The following is a 27,471-nucleotide window of genomic DNA, read 5'->3' on the forward strand; positions in this document are numbered from 1 at the left end:
AGCCATTAACCCAAATTAAGGTGTGGGGAATAGAAGTTGACTAATGCTTTTTTCCACCCACTTAATGATGTTCTCCTCTCGCGAAGATTCCAAAGCTGCCAGGAACTCCGTCCAGTAATATTGTATTTCCCTCCCCAAGTCAAAATTCCCATTTTCAAGACCTTGAGAAAGTGCCTGGCCAAAGGTTTATAAAAAAAAAGTTTAAACAGATTAATTTAATATGTCAGTTTTGACTGTCCTTCACAGGTCAAGGTTATAGTGGAAAGCTAAAATCACCCCCAGCCACCCTAAATTACATACACATTCCTCATCAAGATTACAGAAGTTCAGGGATGAAACAGTGATTCGAATACATCAAGTTATTTTAATCTTCAGCAATTTCCCCCCACACCCATTCTGTATTCTAACCCACTGCACCATCAAGTCTCATACTATTGCCAGCCCTGTTGGGTCAGGCCACTCGTCAAGCTGAGTACAGGAATAATTTTCACTGGGAAAATTACGTGAACCTTTAGTCCATACAATGGCTATGATTAAATGCACCCTGTGACTAACTGGGAATCCAGATATGGGGAAAACTTCCTCCCAGTCTGGAATCTGTCATTTTCCTCCAAGTTTCCTCCAAGTTCTCCAGGAGCGCAGGAAGAATGGAAAGCTCCAGCTCCAGCTCAAAGTGCCAGCATAAGTATGATAGGTCGAGTGGCCTCTTTCTGTGCAATTAGACTGATTCCGTGATGAGACAAATATCAATGTCCATTCTTGCATATGAATGAATGGTCAAATGAGGAAGGTAGTGCCTGAAAGAGTAACTGTAATAGCATTCAAAAAGCTCTAGGAAAAGCATAAAGCTACAAGAGATTAGCAAGGCACAGGTAAATGACTGGGAGATTGGAGATTTAGGGCCAGGGATACCGAGATATGCCAGGGGGTGTGTGAAGCAGTCCTTATATTGACCCGCAAGAAAGTTGGAAAACACTACACTTAGAATTCATTCGCACTTAAACAATAGCATTATTATGATTTACACTTCTAACATTTACGACTATAGTTAATTCTGATAGGGGAAGGAAAAATTTAAGATTAAACTATGGTCCTCTTAAATCAGTACACAAAGCAGTTTGCCCTTGGTTTACCAGTGCATCACTGAACTATCCTCTATCTGTACTTTGAATCTACTTTTGAATTCAGGACCCATTACTAACTATCCACAACAGCATAAAGCATTAAAAATGCAGGGCTGTCAACTTTGAAGATATAGTAAATGTGATATTGACCATTGAGAACTTGAGCTTGAAATTCCATTTAAAGTACATGGATCTGGATTTTGTTTTTGGAAGTGACACACATACAAAAATCAGCCCCTTCCAAGAAGATCAGGGCGAATTTCTTGGAATGACAGTTCAGGAAGGCAGATAGTGGAGCTATAGCAGCGTTAGTGGTTATGTTACTTAACTAGTAAGCCAGCGCCCTGGGCTAATAATCTAGAAACTGCAGTTTGAGAACTTAAATTCAGTTTTTTTAATCTGGAAAAAAAAACACCCATGAAACTATGGGATTGTGGTTAAAAAAAAAAACCTGGCTCATTGGCACGGAGAGAATATGAGAACAGGATGCCGGTCAACATAACAGGGAACCCAAAAATCTTCTACTGGCGTGTAAAAGCAGATAGTGGTGGTGTAGGGGTAATGTCACTGGACCAGTAATTCAGAGGCCCAGGCTAATGCACTGGGGTGGTGGGTTCAAATCCCATCACAGACAGCTGGTGGAATTTAAATTTAATTAATTAAAAGCTAGTCTCAGTAACCATGAAACAATTGTTGTAAAACACATCTGCTGAACGAAACCTGGTGAAATCTACATGTGACTCCAGATCCACAGCAATATGGTTGACTCTTAACTGCCCTCCGAAATGAGCAAGCCACTCAATTCAAGGGCATTTCGGGTTGGCGACACCCACATCCCATGAGAGAATAAAGAAAAAAGTAGGAGATGGTATGGGCCTTATAAGGGACAAAGAAGATGATATATGCTCAGAGGCAAAGGATAAGGCTAGAAAACCTAATGAGTACTTTGCTTCAGTGTTTACTTAGGAGGAGGAATTTGACATAATATAGGTAGAAGTGGGGGTAGTGGAATTAATGGATATGGTTAAACTTGAGATGCAGGAGGGTACTAGAAACGTACCTTAGGTAGAAAGGTCAGCCAATCCAAATAGCTTGCATTCCAAGTTGCTGAAGTGGGAGTGGAGATAGCAGAAGAGCTTGCTATAAATCTTCCAATCTTCCCTAGATTGCTGTTTGTGTTATATATTAACGATTTGGATGTGAACGTGGGGGGGCACGATTGGGAAATTTGCAGATGACACAAACATTGGCCGAGTAGTGGATAGTGTAGAGGATAGCCATAATCTCCAAAACGATATGGATGGGTTGGTGGAGTGGACGGTAAAGTGGCAGATGGATTTTAACAGAGAGAAGTGTGGGAGGTCAAACAGTTACAGGGATTACACAATAAATGGGAATATACTAAGAGGGGTAGACGAAGTGAGAGATCTTGGTGTACAAGTACACAGGTCCCTGAAGGCAGCAGTTCAAGTAGACAAGGTTGTAAAGAAGGCATATGGAATGCTCTCTTTCATTGGCAGAGGTATAGAATATAAAAGTAAGGATATAATGTTGGAATTGTACAAAACACTGGTGAGGCCACAACTGGAGTATTGTGCGCAGTTCTGGTCACCACATTACAGGAAGGGCATAACAGCTCTGGAGAGAATGCAGAAGAGGTTTACAAGAATGTTGCCAGGGTTAGAAAAGTGTAGCTATGAGGAGAGATTGGATAGGTTGGGGTTATTTTCCTTAGAACAAAGAAGCTGAGAGGTGACTTGATTGAGGTATACAAAATTATGAGGGGAATAGATAGGGTGGACAGGATAAAATTGTTTCCCTTGGGAACCAGGGGACATAGATTCAAGGTAAGTGGCAGAAGGTGTAGGGGGGACATGAGGAAGAACTTTTGTACGCAGAGGGTAGTGGGTGTCTGGAATTCACTGCCCAAGTTGGTGGTAGAGGCAGAAACTCTAAACTCTTTTAAAAAGTACCTGGATCTGCACCTTAAGTGCTGTAAGCTGCAGGGCTATGGGTCGGGTGCAGGAAGGTGGGATTAGAAAGGGCACCTGGGTGTCCTGGGACTGGCATAGACAAGATAGGCTGAATGGCCTCCTTCTGTGCTGTAGCTTTTCTATGGTTCTATATGGGGAAGGTGCCAGAGGATTGGAGAGTGGCAAATGTGATACTTTCTTGAAGTAGAGTATGCAAGGATATTCCTAGCAACTACAGGCCAATCAGTCAAACATCAATAGTGGGTTAAGATTTTAAAAACAATAATCAGGTGGGGGAAAATTTTTTTAAAAATCAACATACACTTAGAGAGGTGCAAGTTAATTAAGGAGAGCCAGCACTTATAAAAGACAGATTGTGCTTGACTAATCTAATTTAATTTTTTGATGAATAACAGAGGGTTGATGAAGGGACAGAGGTGGATGTTGTCTACATGGATTTTAAGTAGGTGTTTGACAAAGTGCCATATAAAAGGCTGGTTAACAAAACTGAAGCTCATGGAATTGGAGGGCCAATGTCCAACTGGGTGAAAAATTGGTCAGAAAACAGTGAGCAGTAGTAAATGGTTATTTTTCAGGCTGGAGGATGTTAGACAGTGGTATTCCCGAAGGTCAGTGCTAGGACTACTGCCTTTTCTTTGCTATAAATAAGTGACTAGGATCTTGGAATACAGAATAGAATTTCAAAATTTGCCAATAATACCAAATTTGGAGTAGTGGCAGACATTGAGAATGATATGAATCTTTTGTCTGCAACATGACATAGACAGGCCCGCAGAATGGGCAGGCAAGTGGAAGATGGAATTTAATATGCAAGTGCAAGGTGATGCATTTTTGACAGAACGGATAGGGAGTGGTATTATATACTTAATGGCACAATTCTAAAGAGTGTGCAGGAACAGAGAGTCTGGGAGTGTAACTGCATCGAACTTTGAAGATGGCAGGACATATTAGGAAAATGGTTAGCAAAGTAAATGAGATCTTGGGCTTCATAGATAGAGGCACTGACGACAAAAGCACAGAAGTTACGCTGAACCTTCATAAAGCTCTGCTTAGGCCCTAAATGAAGAACTGTGAGTAGTTCTGGTCACGAGATGGTGGCATAGTGGTAATGTCACTGGACTAGTAATCCAGAGGCCCAGGCTAATCCTCTGGGGGCATAGATTCAAATCCCACCACGGCAGCTGGTGGAATTTAGATTTGATTGATAAAATCTGAAATTGAAAGGTAATCTCAGTAATTCAATTACTTCAATTGTCATAAAAACCATCTGGTAGCCCCATTGGGAAGGAAATCGGCCATCCTTACCTGGTCAGGCCTCCTTGTGACTCCAGCACAGCAATATGGTTGACTCTTAACTGCCCTCATAAAAATGGCCTAGTAAGCCACTCAGTTCAAGGGCAATTAGGGACGGACATTAAATGCTGCCCTTGCCAGTGATGCCCACGTCCCATGAAAGAATAAATTAAAAATATATCGCACTTTGGGAAGGAAGTAAGAGATTTAGCAGAAATAGCGATTTACCAGAAATGGTTCCAGGACTGGGGGATTTTATTTCCAAGATTAGGTTGGAGAACATACGAAGTGGGAGCAGGAGTAGGTCAATCGGCCCCTCGAGCCTGCTCTGCCATTCAATAAGATCATGGCTGATCTGAATGTAACCTCAACCCCACGTTCCTGCCTACCCCCGATAACCTTTCACCCCCTTGTTAATCAAGAATCTATCACGCTCTGCCTTAAAAATATTCAAAGACTCTACCACTGCCTTTTGAGGAATGGAGTTCCAAAGATTCACAACCCTCAGAGAAAAAACTTCTCATCTCTGTCTTAAATAAGCGACCCCTTATTTTTAACCAGTGACCAAGTTCTAGATTCTCCCACAAGAGGAAGCATCCTCTCCACATCCACACTGTCAAGACTCTTTAGAATCTTAAAGGTTTCAATTAAGTCACCTCTTGCTCTTCTAAATTCCAGTGGATACAAGCCTAACCTGTCTAGCTTTTCCTCATAAGACAACCGCTCGTTCCTGGTCGTCGTTGATGGTCCCTCGGAATCGAGGATGATGTCCAGCAGGCTTGGTGAGACTTCAGACGGCTGAAGAGCCCAATTCTGGATCCACATGTTCTTCCGCAGTGGGGTCACTTTTGTGGCACAGGGGATTGGAAATCGCAGCCCCACGTTGGCTTCTTCTCCTCCCTCTGCTGCTGCCGTTCCACCTCACTGTTGAGTCGCTGAGTTTTGAAGTCGTTTGCACCTTGATAGACCAAGTAGTGCTATGCAGAGCAATCGGCTGCATTCCCCTCCCAGTCAGTGGCGTGAATGCCTCCATGCTTTAGAACGACCTCGAGCATATCCTTCAGCCTTTTCCTTTGGCCGCCCTTTGAGCATTGGCTAATGGAGAGCTGTGAGAAGAGAAGCTGCCAAGGGAGGCGGGTTTTGGGCATCCGGATGCAATAGCCTGTCCATCTGAGTTGGTTCCACAGGAGCAGAGCTTCAATGTTGGTAGACACAGCTTCATGGAGGACACTCACGTTAGTCCTGTGGTCCTCCCATTTGATCCCCAGGATTCCACACAAGCACTGCTGATGGAAGCTCTCAAGAATCTTAACGTGACATCGGCAGACAGTCCATGTTTTGCTGCAGTAAAGGAGGGTGGTCAGCACAGCGCCCTTATTAGACCAGAACCCTTGTTGACTTGCAAAGGTCCTTGTTGTCAAACACAATTTGGCAAGCTTGATAAAGGCAGCAGTGGCACAGTTGACTTGGTGTTGGACTTCTGCATCGATGGTAGTCCCTTGGGAGAGGTGACTGCCGAGATAAGGGAAGTGCTGCACATACTCCAGAGCCACCCCATCTATATGGATGGCATGGGGGGGATGCTCAACTATCCCAGGGGAGGTTGGTGAAGGGCCTGCATCTTGGTGATGTTTAAGGACAGGCCAAGCCTCTTATACATGAGGTGTTGAAGAGGTCAAGCATCCTTGGCATGTCCTGTACAGAGTGAGCCATCATGCAGCAGTCATCCGCAAACTGAAGGTTGTGGTTGTCCATGGTGGTGAGTTTTGTTTTTGCCCAGAAGCAACTAAGGTTGAAGAGCTTCCTGTCCAGACGGTACTGAATGTTGACACCAGGTGGCAGGTCATCTTGGAGGAGGTGGACGGTCACAGTCAGGTAAATGGTGATTAAGGTGGGGGCGATCACGCAACCTTGTTTGACCCCAGTCTGGATGTGAAAGATGTCAGTTTCAGATCCTCCACTCAGGCCGGTGGCGGTCATGTTGTCATCTAGGAGTCTCAGGACGATGACAAGCTTCAACGGGCAGCCAAAGCGTTGGAGGACGATCCATGAAGCTTCACGATTTAAAGAATCAAATGCCTCGGTCAGGCCAATGAACAATTCTTGATTTTGCTCCCGACACTTATCCTGGATCTGTCTATCCACAAAGACCATGTCCACAGTACCCGGGATGGTCAGAAGCCACACTGGGTTTCTGGGAGGATCTCCTCAGCGACCGGACGAAGGTGGTTCAGGAGGATGCGGCCAGGATCTTAACCACGATGGACAGGAGGGAAATCCCCCTGCAGTTTTCACTATCAGATTTGTCCCCCTTCTTGTGGACAGTAATGATGCTCGCATTCTTGAGATCCTGGGGGATGTCCTCTTCGTCCCAGAGGTGGAGGATAAACTGGTGGAGTCGTGACGTGAACTGATAGTTGCCAGCGTGGTGGATCTTTGTGGATATACCACCTCGCCCACAGGCCTTGTTGATTTTCATCTGTCGGATGGCCCGCTTAAGCTCATCGATAGTTGGTGGATCGCCAAGGGAATCCTCCACAGGGTGTTGAGAGATGGTTTGGAGGGTCTCCTCCGATACAGTGGAGTCCCAACCTAGAAGCAGTTCTAAGTGCTCCGGGCTCAGTCCATAGCACCCTCGCCTTTGAATCAGAGGGTTGAGGGTTCATGTCCCACTCCTGGAAAACCAAGAACTGTGATTGTACTCGAAAGAAGTTGCAATCTGTGACTGTTGGTAACTCGAAAGAGTTCCAACGCTGGCGGATGGCATCGTCGTCTTTGAGGAGCCGGGAGCCATCCTGTGATTGGAGAGGGTTTTGTCTGGGCTCCACAGATTGTCTTGGTAGCCTGGAAGAAGTTGCGCATGTTGTGCTGGTCGGCGCATGTTGTGCTGGTCAGCGTAGGCCCGAATCTCGCGCGCCTTCTCCACCCACCAGTTGCTCTTCATGTCTTGAAGGCATTGCTCAGTCTTCAGTTGGTGGTACAGTGCCTTCATTCGCCAGGTATGTGGGTGACTTTGCCAGGCAGTGAAGGCTGCTCGCTTCCACTCGAGGAGATTGCAGATCGCAGTGTCATTGACATCAAACCAGTCCTGGCTCCATCGTGGTGCAAACCTGATGGTCTGTGTGCAGGTGTCTAGGACAGTGGACTTGAGTTGCTCCCAGTATGCCTGGATGAATGCCATCCATCCATTCCTGGTATTAGTCTATTAAACCTTCTCTGAACTGCTTATAACACATTTACATCTTTCTTTAAATAAGGAGACCAATACTGTACACAATATTCCAGATGTGGTCTCACCCTGTACAACTGAAGCATAACCTCCCTACTTTTGTAATCAATCCCCCTCACAATAAATGATAACATTCTACTAGCTTCCCTAATTATCTGCTGTACCTGCATACTAACCTTTTGTGATTCATGCACTAGGACACCCAGATCCCTCTGAATCTCAGAGCTCTGTAATCTCTCATCATTTAGATAATAAGCTTCTTTTTTATTCTTCCTGACAAAATGAACGATTTCACATTTGCCCACATTATACTCCATCTGCCAGATATTTTCCCGCTCACTTAACCGCTCACTCACTTTGTAGCTTCCTTACACCCTCTTCACAATTTACTTTTCTACCTATCTTTGTGTCATCAGCAAATTTAGCCACCATTCCTTCGTCACTTCATCCAAGTCATTTATACGAATTATAAAAACTTGAGGCCCCGGCACTGATCTTTGTGGTACACCACTCGTCACATCCTGCCAACAAGAAAAAGGCCCATTTATGCCAACTCTCTGCTTTCTGTTAGCCAGCCAATCTTCTATTCATGCCAATATGTTACCCCCTACACCGTGAGCTTTTATTTTCTGCAATAACCTTTGATGTGGCACTTTATCAAATGTCTTCTGGAAAACTAAGTACAGAAGGTGGGATTATTCTCCTTGGAGATTGAGGGGACATTTGATAGAGGTTTGGATAAGGTGACAAGGAAAACCTGTTCCCATCAGCTGGTGGCACAAGGACTAATGGACGCAGATTTAAGGTTTTGGAGAAGAGATGCAGGGGGAATGTGAGGAAGAGCTTTTTTAAGTAATGAGTGGTAATGGCCTGGAATTCGCTGCCCACGAGGGTGGTGGAAGCAAAACAATCAATGATTTCAAAAGGAAATTGGATGGGCACTTGAAGGAAATAAACCTGCAGGGCTACAGGGATCAAACAGGGTTTGGGACTGACTGGATTGTTCCATAGAGAGCCAGCATGAACTCAAATGGGCTGAATAGCCTCCTTCAGCGGTGTAAATGACCCTTTTGCCCTTTAGGGAATCTGCTGTCCCTAACCGGTCTGGCCTATATGCAGCTCCCAAGGCAACATGGTTGACTATTAATTGCCTTCTGAAATGGCCCAACAAGCCACACAAATAGAAAGAGGCTCACCAACACTTTCTCTGAGCACCAAGGATGGGCAATAAGTGCCAGCCTTGCCAGTGATAGCAACGTCCCCTGAGAATGAATTAAAAAGAATACTCCAGTTCAGAGGGAAGCGGTGGGGATACTAATAGAATGCATTAACCCCAACTTGCGGTGTTAACAACAGTGAAGCTGAAGCAGGTGATTAGCAATCATGAAAGAATTAAACTTGAACAGCTGCACAACCTGAAACAAACTCTTATTTCTCTGGGATTTCCCTAAAACTTGTTGACTAAAGTAAGCTTTCAGCTGCTGCCAGAATTGATTGCAGAGGCCCAAGATATTGCAATTGCCTCTTAATCTCTCCCTCTCTTCACTGCAGATACCTTTAGAAGAATTTATTTTCAGCGTAGGTGTTCGGCCATTACAAAACACAGGAAAGATGATCGGCATTTAGTTGACTTTCCAGGACGTTAAATAATTTGGTGTCAAACTCAAGTCCATTGATACCGGTCTCCTCAATACAAACAAATGCACAAATTCAGTGTGTTAATGCATCCCTAATTTCTGCCTTCTTTGAATCAAAAATAAATTTTCTCTCCCATTGCTGGCTGTATATTGGATCTGAAAAATAAAACTAAGTTCCATAATTCCACCACGCCCATCAGTGGGAATAATTTTAACCAAACTCGCTGGGCAGGAAACCCAATGGTGAGTTAAACTGGACCAGACATTGCCGCCAATCCAGTCAGTTTTTTTTTATTCATTCATGGGATGTGGGCTGGGCCAGCATTTATTGTGCATCCCTAGTTGCCCTTGATAAGGTGGTGGTGAGCTGACTTCTTGAACCGCTGTAGTCCATGCGGTGTAGGTACATCCACAGTGCTGTTAGGAAGGGAGTTCCAGGATTTTGACCCAGCGACAGTGAAGGAACGGCGATATATTTCCAAGTCAGGATGGTGAGTGACTTGGAGTGGAATTTCCAGGTTGTGGTGTTCCCATCTATCTGCTGCCCTTGTCATTCTAGGTGGTAGTGGTCATGGGTTTGGAAGGTGCTGTCGAAGGAGCCTTGGTGAATTCCTGCAGTGCATCTTATAGATGGTACACACTGCTGCTACAGTGCGTCGGTGGTGGAGGGAGTGAATGTTTGTGGATGTGGTGCCAATCAAGCGGACTGCTTTGTCCTGGACGGTGTCCAGCTTCTTCAGTGTTGTAGGAGCTGCATTCATCCAGGCAAGTGGGGAGTATTCCAACACATTCCTGACTTGTACCTTGTAGATGGTGGACAGACTTTGGGGAGTCAGGAAGTAAGTGGCTTGTCGCACGATTACTATCCTCTGACTTGATCTTGTAGCTACAGCATTTATATGGCTAGTCCAGTTCAGTTTCTGGTCAATGGTAACCCCCCCAAGATGTTGATAGTGGGGGATTCAGTGATGTTACTGCCATTGAACATCAAGGGGCGATGGTTGGATTCTCTCTTGGTGGAGATGGTCATTGCAGGAGAGTTGTGGTCAAATTGCCCCCCTTATTTGTAAAGAGGAAATACAATTTCATGTTTAAGACAGATCCTGGGAAATAAGGGGATTACTATTCTTTGAAAAGCAACGATCATCTCAATTCAAGCTGGGAAAGAACATTAAGAAATCAAAAAATTATGAGGCAAGAAAATGAGGGAAAAGCATGTAAAACTCTTCAACTGTTAAATATTCAGATCAAAAGCTGGGAAGGGAAAAATGAGATACTGCACCTGGAGTTTTCATTGAGCTGGTTGGAATAGTTTAAAAGGCCCAAGGCAAGAATGGAACTGTGAGATGGAACTAAGAAGTTGCTAAAACTACAGGGAAATAGAACAAGCAAAGAGACAATAATTTCCCAGTCAGTGATGAAGGAAGGGGCAAATGGACAGATCCTGCTTCTTCCACAGTTGCACAGGGAAAGCACTAGGGGGCAGAGCAGCCAGAAGTCATCATCAACAACAACAACAACAACTTATTTTTAGATAGCACCTTTAAGGTAGTAAAACATCCAAAGGTGCTTCACAGGAGTAATTGTCAAACAAAAGCTGACACCATGCCAAATACAGAGTTACAGGGACAGGGGACCAAAAGGCTGGTCAAAGAGGTGGGTTTTTGAAGGAGCCTCTTAAAAAGGCGGAAAGCAAGGTAAAGAGGTGTCAAATTTTAGCAAAGTAATTTCAGAGCTTATGGCCTAGACCAGGACTTCTCAAATTGTGGGTTGTGACCACCAAGGCCACAATGGTGCCATTGAGTTCAGACTGATTTCTGGCAGCCGCAAGGCCCCTTTAAATCCTCGTTCCATTTTCAGTTGGTGGGCGTGGCCCAATGGACTGCTCTTTGAGGCCCCATCGCTGCTACAGAAACGGCCTGTGAAAAGGTAGGTGTTTGTTTTTGGATTGTAATTCCCCAGTGCTCAGCTCCTATCCTCCCACTCCGCCCCACTCAGCAATTGTAGCTTCCCCCATCCCCTACTCAACAGACGAAGTCTCTCACCACCCCCCCACAACAACCACTCCCCTCCTCCCATCCCTGTCAAAGCTCAATAGTTCTCGTGCACCACCACCATTCCGCCCCCCACCACCCGAAATTTTCTCTCTGGGGGTGACACGAAGTTTGAGGCATTAAAATGAACTCAGTGGAAAGAAATGAATTGAGAAAGTTATTGAAAAGAAGGACGGGGTCAAGGTGGTTGCAGGGTGCTCTGGAAGGGGAGAGGGATCAGGAAGAGTTGACAAAGGGACAGAATCAGATCACTGAAGTCTAGGTGGAATATGAGGCTAAAGGAAATTGGGATAGGGCAAGGTCGAGGAGGAATTTAAATTTAGTATAGTGGGGATAAGCAGCCAGCCTGGATCACTGACTGGAATGAGGGTAAACAGGATTTGATGGTTGCATTTTGGGCTAGTTAATGTTTATGGAGATCGAGCAAATGGAAGCAATGGCATTGAAGTAAGATAAAAGCAAAATACTGCGGATTCTGGAAATCTGAAACAAGGGCAAAAATTGTTGGAAAAACTCAGCAGGTCTGACAGCATCTGTGGAGAGAAAGACAGAGTTAACGTTTCGAGTCCGTATGACTCTTCTTCAGAACTAAAGAGAAGTAGAAATGTGGTGAAATATATACTGTTTAAGGGGGGTGGGTCAGGTGAAGCTGGATAGGAGGCCAGTGATTGGTGGAGGCAAAGGAGAGTTTGCAAAAGATGTCATAAACAGAAGGTCGAAAGGGTGTTGATGGTGGTGATACTGGCTAAAGGAGGTGCTAATGGTGACATTAAGAGTAGAAAGCAGGAAGAGCAAGTGACAGATGACCCTAGTGGGGTGAGGGGAGGGGATGGTGTGGGAGAAAAGATCAAAATAAGCTTAAAAGGTGGGGATAAAACAATGAATGGAAATAAATTTTAAAAATAATAATAGAAATAGGTGGGAAAAAATGTATATATAAAAATAAATATTTGAAAAAAGGGGATCAAAAAGGGGTAAGGAAGGAGTGAGTCCATGATCTGAAGTTGTTGAACTCAATGTTAAGTCCAGAAGGCTGTAAAGTGCTTAATCGAAAGATGAGGTGCTGTTCCTCCAGTTTGCGTTGAGCTTCACTGGAACATTGCAGCAAGCCAAGGATGGACATGTGGGCATGAGAGCAGGGTGGAGTGTTGAGATGGCAAGCGACAGAGAGGTCTGGGTCATGCTTGCAGACAGACCGAAGGTGTTCTGCAAAGTGATCACCCAGTCTGAGTTTGGTCTCTCCAATGTAGAGGATACCGCATTGGGAGCAACGAGTGCAGTGGACCAAATTGAGGAAAGTGCAAGTGAAGCGCTGCTTGAAAGGAGCGTTTGGGCCCTTGGACGGTGAGGAGGAGGGAAGTAAAGGGGCAGGTGTTGCACCTTCTGCGATTGCATGGGAAGGTGCATGGGGTGGGGGGGGTTGAGGTGTAGAGGGTGATGGAGGAGTCGACCAGGGTGTCCCGGCGGGGGGAGCGGGGGCGTGTGAAGGAAAGATGTGAACTGATGTGGCACTGAAGTAATATTCTTGAGATAACAGAAAGCACAGGAAAGCAGTTTCGATGGAGGCAATTAATGTGGTGCAACTGAGGAATAAAGGTTTTATACCTGTGTGAAATTAAATCAGAAAGCCACTGGAAACACTCAGCGGTAAAAAAAATGTCAGAACCACTCAGTAGACCAGGCAGCACTTGTGGAGGGACCTGCCAACCAGTTCTGGTGCAAATGGAGTGTGGCCAGCTGCCTCCCAGTAAATTAGCTCACTAACTCAGTAATTGCGCATTAATTGCATATAGCTTGCAAGCCATTTAAAATTTGAAACGCCTTTCAAATGCAATACTAGATGCTGGGATGCAATAACATCCACTTTAACAACCTTGGATTGCAATGGCATTCTCAGTGCCCAGCACGGCTAGAAATGTTAAAGGAGAAGAGGCTGGATGACTCATTTCCTTCAGTAACATGCTGCAGACTTGAATACATCCACCTAAAGAATATTCACTCTCCGCTCTCCCTTCCCAAGGGAGAATTCCAACATAGGCAGCAGCCTGCAGAACATTTCCCCAGGCATTACTCCAGTTTGCTTTTGCCTGAAGTTAAACAAACTAGTTGTTTAACTTAAATCCACAAATTCACTTGCTCAGCCGCTCCCTGCTCTCTCCCCCAAAAATTGTTTTGACTGCAGAGCCTGGGAAGTGAAGGAGTGAGATTATAGTGTGAGGCACATGCATTGCAATGAGTGAAGGCTTTAACTGATAGGTAGTCTCCCTTACATTCGCATCTTCTACAAACTTTGGAAAATACCAAAGTTATATGAAATTAGGGGCAGGTGGTCTCCCTCTATGGGATCTGATATCAGCTTTTAGGATCAAAAGCAAAGCTCTGCAGATGCTAGAAATCCGAAATGAAAACAGAAAATGCTGTAACCACTCAGCAGATGACAGAGCGTCTGTGGAGAGATAAAAGTTCATGTTTCGTGTTGATTGTTGTATGTCTGTTTAATAGGTCTCACAAAGAGGTTCTAGGTTTTGTTTGGTTGAACATTAGGTGTTTAATGATAACACAAAACTATGTACATATATACAGGATATAGCCTAAGCTATAAGCTAACTCCATGCTTGCTTCTACACAGGTCCCTGTCCAGTCCACAACTGACTCTAGTCTCAGATCATGTGTCTCTTTACATCACACTGTGGGTGTTACTGTTTATCAGTCCCACATTAACCCTTGCTATGCCAGATACCCTTATACTACATGGACGACCCCCTGAAATGGTACCCCTCTTGATCGCTCTACAGATGCTGTCTAACGTGTTAAGTGCTTTCCTATTTTTCTATTAAACCTCTAAAGGCATTATTTCATGCTGCAATTTAATCTAAACAATGTCTATTCAATCTGATGTGCCAACAGTAATTTGAAGAATTTTTTTTTAAATGTAGCAAGTGGTCACAATCCGAGAGTGTGGTGGAGGCAGATACAACTGGGACTTTCAAAAGAGAATTATATAAATGCTTGAAGATTTGTGTGAGGGCGGGGGGGGGGGGTGGGGCTGCAGTTTAATCGCAGTGCTATAGGGAAAGGCCAGGTGAGCGCGATGAGCTGAGTTGCTCTTGCAGTGAGCTGGGACAGACATGATGGTCCAAATGGCCTCCTACGGTACTGTAATCATCCTATGATTCTAAATCACCTTGGTTGTGCTATGAATTGAAACCTGATTCAGATGTCCAGAAAGCAGTCATGGAAAAGGCAGAAAATTGGTTAAATTATTCCTTACCCTTCTTCCCTATAAAATGCATTGAGCTATCCAGCTGGCCATTTGCAACTTAAATATTAGACTAGCTTCCTAAAGCGCAAAGACCCAAGTTAATAATTATAAAGACTGCCTAAAATCACTCTCTGCGACTAAGAAGCTGTGATTTGTATAGTCGATGAAATTACATGACAATTTCTTGTGCCAAATAAAAGTTAATCTGGGAACGAGCAGTCCCCCTGACAGAACTAATGAAAGCGTCAGAAATTCCCATGGAATAGTCATAGTCTTTAATCACAGGCTCTCAACCAAAACGTTAATCTGGATGCAATGTACTTAACCCATTCTCCTCCCCCACTCCGTGTAAGAGATTCTTCATGAGGTAACACACTCCTAACTCAGCTCAGTGACATGATATCTGAGAATTGCCCAGAGGCACTAAGGACTCAGCTTCTCTATTTACTCTCATCATTTTATTTTTCTCCAATACCCATGGGATTAACAATGACTTGTGTTTTGTTTTTCAGCACCTTTAGATGCAGTAAAACATCTCACAGCGCTTCACAGGGTCATTACCAAACAAAATTTGACAATTAGTCATGGATGACGATTTTAGGACTGGTGCCCTGATCAAAGAGGGAGATTTTAAAGGAGCAAAAGTTAGAGAGGCAGGGAGGAAATTCCAGAGCTTAAGAGCCCAGGCAGCTGAAAGCACGGTTGCCAATGGTGGAGGGATTTAAACTGGGGATGCACAAGAGGCCAGAATTTATTATTATTTTTAAAATCACACAGAAATCTCTCTTTGGAAACAGAGGTTAGCATAGCTTCCATCGTCGATCAGAAATACAGGGCATAATGTTTGTCTGGAGAGGAATTTAGTCTGCCATTGGATGCCACTGACTCCTGAAAATAAACTAAACATAATCCTTGCAAGGATTAGCAATAAACAGATTAGTAGATTCAATGGTCTGATGTAGATAACTGGACAGACTCAAATAGCAGATGTCCTGTAATATGGGCGAGCATTGCACTGTCCACAGTCCACATAGCTGTCGAGTTACTGGGCCTACTTATTCCATGCATAGGGACTCGAGCAAGCAAAGAACTTGGAGGCGGTTATGGACCAGTCGCTACTCATGAGCAATGTGAAGCAACTATAGTGAAATACAATTCTAGGAAATGCACTGCTGAGTTAATAAAGCACTAAGCTTTCATTTCATGAGATTTTGTGATGTTCATAGTTAGAATATCATGTCCTTTTTCCATCCCATGCCTGAAAACAGGTTTGGAGGCTCTTGGAGAGAATACAGATGAGTGCAATTAGGATCAATGACTAAACTTGGTTACAAGGATTAGCTTGAAGAAGGCAGCTCACCACCGATGTCGTCTCAATTTCTAGAAATGTACAATTTTAAGGGATGGGGCTGAGATTTTCACACAAGTTTGGACAGAGTATAGATATTGAAACTGTAGAGTATAGATATTGAAACTGTAGAGTCATACAGGAACTACAAAGCGCGCCTGAAGAATGTATAAACAAGTGTCAGGTTAAGAAATCACTTTCTCTAAAAGACAGAACACCTTGGTGGGTTCTGGGTTCCTTGCTGTTTGTAGTACAGGTATTTTAAATATATGACTTAACTCTTAACCTGTGTCCTATCTCCAGCAAGTCCTGTTCACCCATCACGTCTGTGCTCACTGATCTACGTTGTTTAACTGGGAACCAATGCCTCAATTTTAAAATTCTAATCCTTGCTATCAAACACCCCCCCGCCACCCCACCACCACCCCCATGGTCTCGCCCCTCTCTATCTGTAATCTCCTCCAGCCCTGCATCTCTCCAGTTAACCAGGCCCAGTGCTTTTTTTATTCGTTCACGGGATGTGGGCGACACTGGCTGGACCAGCATTTATTGCCCATCCCTCGGTGCCCTTGAGAAGGGGGTGGTGAGCTGCCTTCTTGAACCGCTGCAGTCCATGTGGCATAGGTACACCCACAGTGCTGTTAGGAAGGGAGTTCCAGGATTTTGACCGTCCCCATCTATCTGCTGCCCTTGTCCTTCTAGATGGTAGTGGTCGTGGGTTTGGAAGGTGCGGTCGAAGGAGCCTTGGTGAATTCCTGCAGTGCAACTTGTAGATGGTACACGCTACTGCTACTGTGCGTCAGTGGTAGAGGGAGTGAATGTTTGTGGATTGGGTACCAATCAAGCAGGCTGCTTTGTCCTAGATGGTGTCCAGCTTGAGTATTGTGGGAGCTCCATTCATCCAGGCAAGTGGGGAGTATTCCATCACACTCCTTACTTGTGCCCTGTAGATGGTGGACAGGCTTTGGGGAGACAGGCGGTGAGCTACTCGTCACAGGGTTCCTAGTCTCTGACCTGCTCTTGTAGCCACAGTATTTACATGGTTAGTCCAGTTCAGTTTCTGGTCAATGGTAACCCCCCAGGATGTTGATAGTGGGGGATTCATTGATGGTAATACCATTGAACGTCAAGGGGCAACGGTTAGAGCCTCTCTTGTTGGAGATGGTCATTGCCTGGCACTTGTGTGACGCAAATGTTAATTGCCACTTGTCAGGCCAAGCCTGGATATTGTCCAGGTCTCGCTGCATTTAGACATGGACCGCTTCAGTATCTGAGCAGTCGCGAATGGTGCTGAACACTGTGCAATCATCAGAGAGCCCAACATCCCCACTTCTGACTTTATGATGGAAGGAAGGTATTGATGAAGCAGCTGAAGATGGTTGGGCCGAGGTCAAATACGGCCTTGATGTCAAGGGCAGTCACCCTCTCCTCACCTTGGGAGTTCAGCTCTTTTGTCCATAGTTGAACCAAGGCTGTAATGAAGTCAGGAGCAGAGTGGTCCTGACGGAACCCAAGCTGGGTATCAATGCCACTTGATAGCACTGTTGATGACCCCTTCCATTACTTTACTGATAATGGAGAGTAGACTGATGGGGAGGTAATTGGCTGGGTTGGATTTTTCCTGCTTTTTGTGTACAGGACATATCTCGGCAATTTTCCACATAGCCAGGTAGATGCCACTGTCGTAGCTGTACTGGAACAGCTTGGTTAGAGGCGCAGCAAGTTCTGGAGCACAAGTCTTCAGTACTATTGCTGGAATATTGTCAGGGCTCGTAGCCTTTGCGCTATCCAGTGCCTTCAACTGTTTCCTGATCACGTGGAGTGAATCGAATTGGATGAAGACTGCCATCTGTGATGCTGGGAACCTCCAGAGGAGGCCGAGATGGATCATCCACTCGGCACTTCTGGCTAAGATTGTTGCAAATGCTTCAGCCTTATCTTTTGCACTGATGTGCTGGGTTCCCCCATCATTAAGGATGGGGATATTTGTGGAGCCTCCTCCTCCAGTGAGTTGTTTAATTGTCCACCACCATTCATGACTGGATATGGCAGGACTGCAGAGCTTAGATTGGATTCATTGGTTGTGGGATCGCTTAGCTCTGTCTAATACGTGCTGCTTATGCCGTTTGACACACCAGTAGTCCTGTGTTATAGCTTCACCACGTTGACACCTCATTTTTAGGCATGCCTGGTCTGCCCTCCTGCACTCTTCATTGAAGTGGGGTTGATCCCCTGGCTTGATGGTAATGGTAGATTTGGGGATATGCCAGGCCAGGAGGTTACAGATTGTGTTCGAGTACAATTCTGTTACTGCTGATGGCCCACAATGCCTCATGGATACCCACTCTCGAGTTGCTAGATCTATTCAAAACCTATCCCATTTAGCACGGTGGGAGTGCCACAAAACACAATGGAGATTTGAAGGCAGAACTTCATATCCGCAAGGACTGTGTGGCAGTCACTCCTACCAATACTGTCATGGGCAGATGCATCTGCGGCAGGCATGTTGGTGAGGATGTGGTCAAATATGTTTTTCCCTCTTGTTGGTTCCCTCACCACCTGCTGCAGACCCAGTCTAGCAGCTATGCACTTTAGGAATCGGCCAGTAGTCAGTGGCCGGTCAGTAGTAGCGCCACCGAGCCACTCTGGGTGATTGACATTGAAGTCCCCCACCGAGAGTACATTCTGCGCCCTTGCCACCCTCAGTGCTTTCTCCAAGTGGTGTTCAACATGGAGAAGCACTGATTCATCAGCTGAGGGAGTGTGGTACATGGTAATCAAGGAGGTTTCCTTGCCCATGTTTGACCTGATGTCATGAGTCTGAAGTCGATGTTGAGGACTCCCAGGACAACTCCCTCCTGACTTTATACCACAATGCCGCCACCTCTGCTGGGTCTGACTTGCCATTGATGGTGGTGTCTGGGACATTATCTGTAAGATATGACTCTGTAAAGATGTCTATGTCAGGCTGTTGCGTGACTAGTCTATGAGACAGCTCTCCCACTTTTGGCACTAGCCCTCAAATGTTAGTAAGGACGACTTTGCAGGATTGACAGAGTTTGCCCTTTTCATTTCTGGTGCCCAGGCTCCTTTTTTGAGGCTTTGTAGCAGTTTGATGCAGCCAAGTGGCTTGCTAGGCCATTTCAGAGGGCGTTTTAAGCGCCAACCACATTGCTGTGGTTCTGGAGTCACATGTAGGCCAGACCAGGTAAGGACGACAGATTTCCTTCCCTAAAGGGCATTAGTGAACCAGATGGGTTTTTACAACAATCGACAATGGTTTCATGGTCATCATTAGCCTTTTAATCAATTCAAATTCCACCATCTGCCACAGCATTACCCTGGGTCTCTACCTAGCCTCCCCTAAACAGACATCATATTTGCCAGCTTCTAATCTTGAGCAACTCTCTAAGGCCCAATGAATGCCTGTGCCCTGCAGATCCCTCTATTTCCTTCACCACCATAGGAAATATGACACCTGGCCTAGAAGTATTACTAGTCTTTAGTCCTTCTAACATGTGAAAATTGCTGATGAGAGTTCCTTCCCATCTTCAGAGTGCCACAAAGCACTTAGGTTACACTTCAAATGCAATTTACTGATCATCTTACCCAAACAAATGCAGCTGTCAATCTACTTGCAAAGAGTAAATTAAACAATCAGGTTTTTTGCTAGTTGAGAGGAAAACGTTGGTATTTTTCTTTTAAGTTTGAAATTCCCCCATCTCCCCCAACCCGGTATTACCATATTGGGGGGGGGGGTGTGCGGTGTCTAGTTATGCACTTATATATTCTTCTGCATTTTAACATGTTCTTGTATTTCTTCCAAAGTTCTCTCCCACTCTCCTTCAATATCCCTGTAGGAAATTCGTCTTCATTACATTTATATTTCCCTGCTATCGATCTGAGGCCATTGGATTTACACATGTTTCTCGTCTCATGCATATTATTTTTCATTTAAGTACTTACAGGCCACGTATAGAAAGGATAACTGCATTTATATAGCAACCTAATAGGCTCTCAGTCTATTAAGGTTGAAATGTTGACCCATCAATACTCCAGTTAAGGCTGACCCAGTGTTTTATAAGGGCTTATCTTAACTTCCTTGCTTTTGTGCTCTATGTCTGTATTTATGAAGCCCAGGATCCTGTAGTCTTTATTAACCACTTTCTCAACCTGCCCTGCCATCTTCAATGATTTGTGCACATACACCTCCAGTTCCTGCATCCTGTTTCAGAATCGCACCCTTGTATTTTATATTACCGCTTCTTGTTCCTCTGACCAGAAAGTATCACTTCATACTTCTCTGCACTTAAATTTTATCTGCCACGTTTGCCCATTCTACCAGCTTTCAAGGTGCTCTTGAAATCGGTCACCATCCTCCTGACAGTTCACAATACTTCCAAGTTTTGTGTCATTTGCAAATCTTGAAGTTGTGCCCTGCACACAGGGGTCTAGCAATGCTGTGTCAGCATCCTTCTATCTGGCAGAGAGACTTAGGTCACCTACCAAAGGCACTTCTGTGCAAGAGAGAATTTCCACCAGTGGTGGCTCCGGGGAATACTCAAAGTCAAGTGGGAAAACAGCCAATCAAACTCCAGCATCCTCACTAAAGCCAATTCCACCGGCATTACAACCACAGTCATGTTATACCAGCTCCGCTGGTTTGGACACTGCATCTGCATGGCAAATAATTACCTTCTGAAGCAGATCCTCTTTTCTTAAGGATGGCACCCAGCCTCAAGGAGGACAGAGAAAATGTTTTAAGGACATTCTGAAGGCCTGAATCGAAAAGGGGGCAAATTTTGTCATCAGTCGTGGGAGAATTGCCACAAGCTGTACCATGTGGCAACACCTCATCCAACAAGCTGCAACACAGTCGGAACCTGACTGCTGTGGAGGAGTAAGAAAGCAGGAGATAGAGCAGAATCCTGGATTAAGAACTCTGCCTTCCTCAGGGCAACTCCTGTCTTGTCTGCGCAAAGAGCTGGCACCAGGGTTGGCCTGCTGAGTCCACCGAGGACACACAAATCAACAAGCCTGGCAGAAGTCATCCTCGTTTCCAGAGACTCATGACAACACTGATAGAGTGTTGTATCCAATCTGGCCACCACTCTTTAGTAAGAATGTGAAGAGAGGGCGCAGAAAAGGTTTATGACAATGGTTCCAGGGATCAGGGACCTCAGTTCCATGGGCAGATTGGAGAGGCTGGTGCTGTGCTCAGTGGAGAAGGTGAGAGGGGAGATTTGACAGAGGTGTTCAAAACCTTGGGGGCTCTAAACAAAGTGCATAGGGAGAAATAGGGAAAAACTGTTCCCAATGTCCAAAGAATTGAGAACAAGAGGGCACCGATTGGCAAAAGAAGCATAGAGACATAGAAAATAGGAGCAGGAGTAGGCCATTCGGTCCTTTGAGCCTGCTCCGCCATTCATTATGATCATGGCTGATCATCCAACTCAATAGCCTGCTCCCGCTTTCTCCCCATATCCTTTGATCCCTTTCGCCCAAAGATCTAACTCCTTGAAAACATACAAAGTTTTGGTCTCAACTACTTTCTATGGTAGCGAACTCCACAGGCTCACCACTCTCTGGGTGAAGAAATTTCTCCTCATCTCAGTCCTAAATGGTCTACCCCGTATCCTCAGACTGTGACCTCTGGTTCTGGACTCCCCCACCGTCGGGAACATCCTTCCTGCATCTACCTTGTCTAGTCCTGTTTGAATTTTATAAGTTTCTATGAGATGCCCCCTCATTCTTCTGAACTCCAGTGAATATAATCCTGACTCAATCTCTCCTCGTATGTCAGTCCCGCCATCCCAGGAATCAGTCTGGTAAACCTTCGCTGCACTCCCTCTATAGTAAGAACATCCTTCCTCAGATAAGGAAACCAAAACTGCACACAATATTCCAGGTGTGGTCTCACCAAGGCCCTGTATAATTGCAGCAAGACATCCCTGCTCCTGTACTCGAATCCTCTTGCTATGAAGGCCAACATACCATGTGCCTTCTTTACCGCTTGCTGCACCTGCATGCTTACCTTCAGCGACTGGTGTACAAGGACACCCAGGTCTCATTGCACATTCCCCTCTCAATTTATATCCATTCAGATAATAATCTGTTTTTGCTACCAAAGTGGATAACCTCACATTTATCCACATTATACTGCATCTGCCATGCATTTGCCCACTCACTCAGCTTGTCCAAATCACACTGAAGCATCTCTGCATCCTCCTCACAGCTCACCCTCCCACCCAGCTTTGTATCACCTGCAAATTTGGAGATATTACATTTAGTTCCCTCATCTAAATCATTAATATATATTGAAAGGCGGCATGAGAAAAAAACCTTTTTCTCCCCCGCAGTGAGTGGTTCAGATGTGGAATGCACTGAGCATGTGATGGAGGAAAATTCAATCGTGGTTTTCAGAAGGGAGCTGGATAAGCAACGGAATAGAAAAAATGCGCATGAGTACAGAGAGAGACCAGTGAAGTTGCACTAGAGGAGTCGCTCTTGCAGACAGCCAGCACGGGCTGAGTGTTCTCCTTCTGTGTTGCAATCATTCTATGATTTCAATTTGAGTGTTCAATATCAAATCAGGTACAAAAAGAGAAATAAAGAGAGGAAAAGGTAGATTGCATTGTGGGAGGAGAGAGACAGAAAAATAAAAAGAAATTTAATTTTAAATTTCCTATGTTTTAAATATCCAACAATTAAAAGCAGAAGAAATGAGACCTTGCATTTGTACTGGTTAATTTTCAGTACCAGTGAGTACTTTGACAGTCTCTTCTCTTAGGCAGTCCCTAGGGGTCGAGGATGACTTGCTTCCACTCTAAAAATTAGTTCTCAGGTGACTGAAGAGTCCAATGTGCAACCTAGTCTCTGTCACAGGTGGGGCAGATGGTGGTAGGGGGAATGGGTGGGTGGGGTGCCCGGGTGGGGTGCCCAGGTTGCCGTGCACTCCTTTCGCTGTCGACGCTTGTTTTCAGCTAGCCCTTGGTGATGAGACTCCAGGTGTTCAGCTCCTTCCCGGATGCTTTCCCTCCTCTTAGGGTGGTCTTGGGCCAGGGATTCCCAGATGTTGATGGGGATATTGCACTTTTTCAAGGAGGCGTTGAGGCTGTCCTTAAAAGCATTCCCTTTGCCCTCCTGGGGCTCGCTTACTGTTGCTTTGACAGTCATTAACAATTGGCACATCTTTAACAGAATCTCTGTCAGCTAATCTAAGCTAGAATAGATACCAGCAGACCTTAAATGGCTCCAAATATGCACTTCAGGCACCGACCAAATTTTTGCAGTGAGTTCCGTTTGTATTTACTATGCAAAAATAGTAAACTCAACGCCATTGAATGCATTACAGTGGTGAGCCAAACAGCGAGATGCCATTTTTAGTGAGCAAACAGCGGAGCGACACGTCTTGGGCCACAACCTTTGGGTTTCCCCATTCATTTGGATATCTGCCCTCACCTGAAGTTACTGTAGTATTTATGCATAAATAACGGTGAGCACCATTAATATCAATATTCTTTTGACAGGAAATTATGGGCCAATCTGTTTTTCAGTGATGTTGATTAAGTGATAAATATTAGCCATGAGACCAGGGAGAAGCACTCTGCTCTTCTTCAAAATAGTGCCATGATAGGGACCTTTGTGTCCACTTGAGGGTAGACAGGGCCTCAGTTTAGTGGCTCTTCTGAAAGACAGAAGTTTAGACCATGCAGCACTCTTTCAGTGCTTCACAGGGCTAAACCTTGCCAAAAAAAGGTCAAGTTCCACCCCAGTAGCATACAACTCAGGTGGTATCGAGCAACAATCACAAGTTGCCCTATGTCTTGGTCTGGAAGTGCTCCTGGAGCTCAGTTCCCTTTGTAAACTGGATTCCCAATCAAGTCCAGCAAATATCCATTCTCACTGCTAAATGTGGGGAAGGTGGTCACACAAGTCCTTCATGTCAGATTCAACTGAATGTCCTCAGTTTGTTCAAGGGAAGTTCCCCAGTGGATTACTGCCAGAACAAGTCCAGCTAATGTGACCATGTAAAACGAAGTTAGCTCTTAACTTGGATTGTCGCTGAAATTCCTCTAAAATGGACCATGGAGCCCTGCTCTTGAACCTTATTTACTGCATGACTGGGTTGACAGAACTCACATGGATGCAGAATCCCCGTGGATATCCAATCTGTCATGGCCATAGACTGATAAAATATGAAAACTCTAGGTGGTGCTGGGGAGAGACTAATTTTTGTTTGCATCTCCACTGTTTAATGTCCAGCAGTTACTTCACAACCCTTGTTAGTTAATGTAGAAACTGAATAGGGGAACCATTGTCTTTCCTGTTCTACTCCCTCCTAGTAAATAGAGAAGGCAGGTCAGGAATAAGTCTCTGTACTCCCATAGTGGAGTACTAAAATTTGCCTTGAAACCTGGATCAGTGTGGTGGTGAGCTTCTATTTACCTGGCACATTCTCTCTCATCTTCCTTCCCTCAACTGTTATCAAGGGATATGGCGATGGCAAGGCAGAAAATAAATTGAAACAAGGCTAAAAAAAACAAGGCTAAACACCCTGTTACCTCTGGATGTGAAAGACTTGCTTTTCTCCCCCATTTTAAAATGGTATTGGATTGAAAATATTTAGTACAGGAGTCGAGACTTGAGTCAATTAGCTCCCCACCCACATGCTTTTGGTGTTTGTACATGACTCAGCAGGTTATGCTACTACTTAATCCAGAGTGGCTGTGTTCTGAAGACAATTCCGCCCACCAAATACGTGGGGTTGTTTTTATTTTAAATGAAGGAGTTAATATTACATTGGACTGAATTTTGGCCAAAAAAAAAAACCCTTATTTCTCCGGTTCAACTATCAAGAGCCTGCGATTGAACTCTCGATCACGGCTACCTAATTTTGTACCGATGTCACTTCATTCTGCAGTTAAATTACTGTCATGCAAGTTAAACCAAGTGTACCATCTCCTCCACCACACACTGCAGTAGAAAGTTCAGGGATAGCATCCACACCCCACCCCCCCCCTCCCCACCCCTCAATCCTAACCAACCCTTAGATGCCGCTCTTCGAACTCTGTTCCACGCAATAATTTCCTCTTTTTTTTAAAAAAAAACAAATCGAAAATGGAATGAGTAAACATTCCTCTGCATTTAAATGTGTCTCTAGCGCCGACCGACCCGGGATGGAATAAACCCCTCATTAATCGGAAGGAGATGTCGTGAAGGTGCAGTTGGTTGGTGTTCCACTGGCCTCTGTACCCTGACTCCTAGGCTGAATGGGTCAAGCTCACCCCACCCACCCCATTTCATGTGCAAGGCAAGACAGCAGCAGCATGCAGCATTTCCTGTCACTGTACCAACTTCCCCATATTCAGCAACCTCGCCTCGCTGCAATGTTTACATCTGCGGCCGCTGCTCATGAGTCAGGCCAGCCTGGCACAGGAACACCACCTCTCATGACAACCCCTCTGCCTCCCTCCCTCCCTCGGCTGTACAAGCACGATAAGCGGGGAAGAGAGGGAGGGGCGACAACTGCACCTACCGGGATATTCAGGCGCAACATGCGCCTCTTGTTTCTCTTCATTCCGCTCTTTTTCTTAGTGGAATCCACGGCCGTGCTTCCCATAGGGTCTCTTGGATTGATGGATAGAGAGGGAGGGATGGATGCTTTCAGGCGATCCCAGCACTTGAACCTGCGTCCTTCCTGGCAACTGAGCCACACACACAGACACACACACGCCTTGCAGAGGGCGGGCGGGGAGGGGGGAGAGAGAGAGAGAGTGAGGCAAAAGCTGGGGCTGTCTAACCCTCTCCGAAAGCCCTTTTTAAAAAAATCACCTCCAGCCGCAGCAGCAACTATTTATCTCCGGGGGGGGCGGGGGGGGGGTATATAAGATTTTTTCATTAAAAAATCTACATTTCCCCGCAAAAAGCCAGAGCCATGTGGAGTCCCGCTTTGGAAATGGAAGTATTTGCTCAAGGAGATGTTTATTATTGTTATCCTCGCCCTTTAGCCAGCACACGTGAGGAGAGCAGTTCCCAATCGATAGGCTCTCCAAACGAAAACAAAACGCACATTGAGATAGGGACAGAGCTGAGCTTTTATTATTTAAAGGGCTGGACGTGATTGGGGGGGGGCGGGGGGGAGAAATTCTCTCCCCCCCCCCCTTTTCTCTCCAAATCCACGCCCCTGTGAAGCCAAATCACAGATTTGAAACGAATCACAGAGGTGAAACTATATGAAACATCCGTCTGTCCCATTTTTTAAAGGAAGGAGAAAACTTTTTTTTTTCTTAGAGAAAAACACACATTTCAGGAAGTGAACTCTTCACTCGATGACGGGATGACGCTGGTGTCGATCTGTCTTGGTGCCATACAAAAGTTCCAATATTCTCACACACACACACACACACAGCCCCATATCCGTCTTCCTCTTGTACTCACTCCACTCTCAACACTGACGATCGCAGCCAAAACAAACCCTAACAGAAACTGTGTAAAGTGAAAACACAAGTTGCAACACGGCGGTGGTTAAAAAACAATACAAGATTGCAACCTGAAATTGGATCATATTCCTCAGCTATATTCCCCTTCCCTCCACATACACACACACACACACACTTCACTGAGCGCTGCACACTATCTCGATCCAAAGTTACAGAATAGTATCGCAAACCTCGCAAAAGTGCTAGAAATGTAACAATGGGCGGCGCTAGTCGACATTTAGGAACACAAAGTGCAACAAAAACACATTTTCATAAAGGCTAAAAGAACCTCCCAACGTCCCTGGAGGCATTTTTCTTTTTTATTTAAAAAAAACTTTCTATTTTTCCGATCTAGTTCTTTAGCCAATGCTACTTACTACATTCCATCAAGGGTCAAATCTCCACCCCACCCCCCTACGCTTAAAAAAAAACTTTTGGCCAAGCAGTTTCGAAAAGCACTGCTGCGTTGGTTGCAGAAAAACAAAAACACCTGCAGCTTTTAAAAAGGAGACAGCTGAATGGAGGTGTGCACAAAGGCAGGCAGAAACTGCACGGCTTCCCCCCATTCGTCATGGGGTGACATGCAGCTCAATGCCCGATTTTACCCCCCCTTGCAGCATCACCGCTCCGCCAAAATAACAAAAAACCCAGATCTGGTCCACTTGTCTCCTGTTTCCCCCCACCCCACCCGTGATTTAGTTTCTTGCAAGTGTTTTGCAGGATGAGGTGGTGGGGAAGAGGAGAGCTGAGTCGCACACGTTGGTCCGTTCAGTGTGTGTAGCCACATTACCAAATCTGTTTGATCGGCATGAACATTTGAAAACCGGCACCTCGGAGCTCCAATTTAGAAACCTCTGTCTCCATTATAGAGCAATGAACCTCTCTATTCTGGAGGGGAATTCCGTCACACCATCACACGCTGGCCTTTGATGTGTGTGTGTGTGTGTGAAACATACATTTAAGTCAGAAGTGTTTAATAAACTTAATTATGTTCTTAAAAGATGTGAGCAATAACGAGTTTTTAAATTGCAGTTATTGCCTTGGACACT

General features: G+C 45.1%; 1 protein-coding gene across 3 annotated transcripts in view; it reads right to left on the minus strand.

The window, feature by feature from the left end:
* LOC144676534 (5'-AMP-activated protein kinase subunit gamma-2-like) overlaps window positions 1-27,471 on the minus strand; it is a 462,890-nt gene that overhangs the window by 385,704 nt on the left and 49,715 nt on the right. For 2 of the 3 annotated variants that reach the window (XM_078536934.1, XM_078536942.1), the window contains exon 1: window positions 25,480-25,896. The exons of the other annotated variant lie outside the window; for it this stretch is intronic. In XM_078536934.1, the coding sequence (XP_078393060.1) occupies window positions 25,480-25,563 (84 nt within the window). In that variant the 5' untranslated portion in view covers window positions 25,564-25,896. Of the gene's footprint in view, window positions 1-25,479; window positions 25,897-27,471 lie in introns of those variants that run through there. 3 annotated transcript variants of the gene reach the window in all.

The sequence above is a fragment of the Cetorhinus maximus genome, chromosome 3 (assembly GCF_964194155.1).
Source record: "Cetorhinus maximus chromosome 3, sCetMax3.hap1.1, whole genome shotgun sequence".
NCBI classification, from domain to species: Eukaryota; Metazoa; Chordata; class Chondrichthyes; order Lamniformes; family Cetorhinidae; genus Cetorhinus; species Cetorhinus maximus.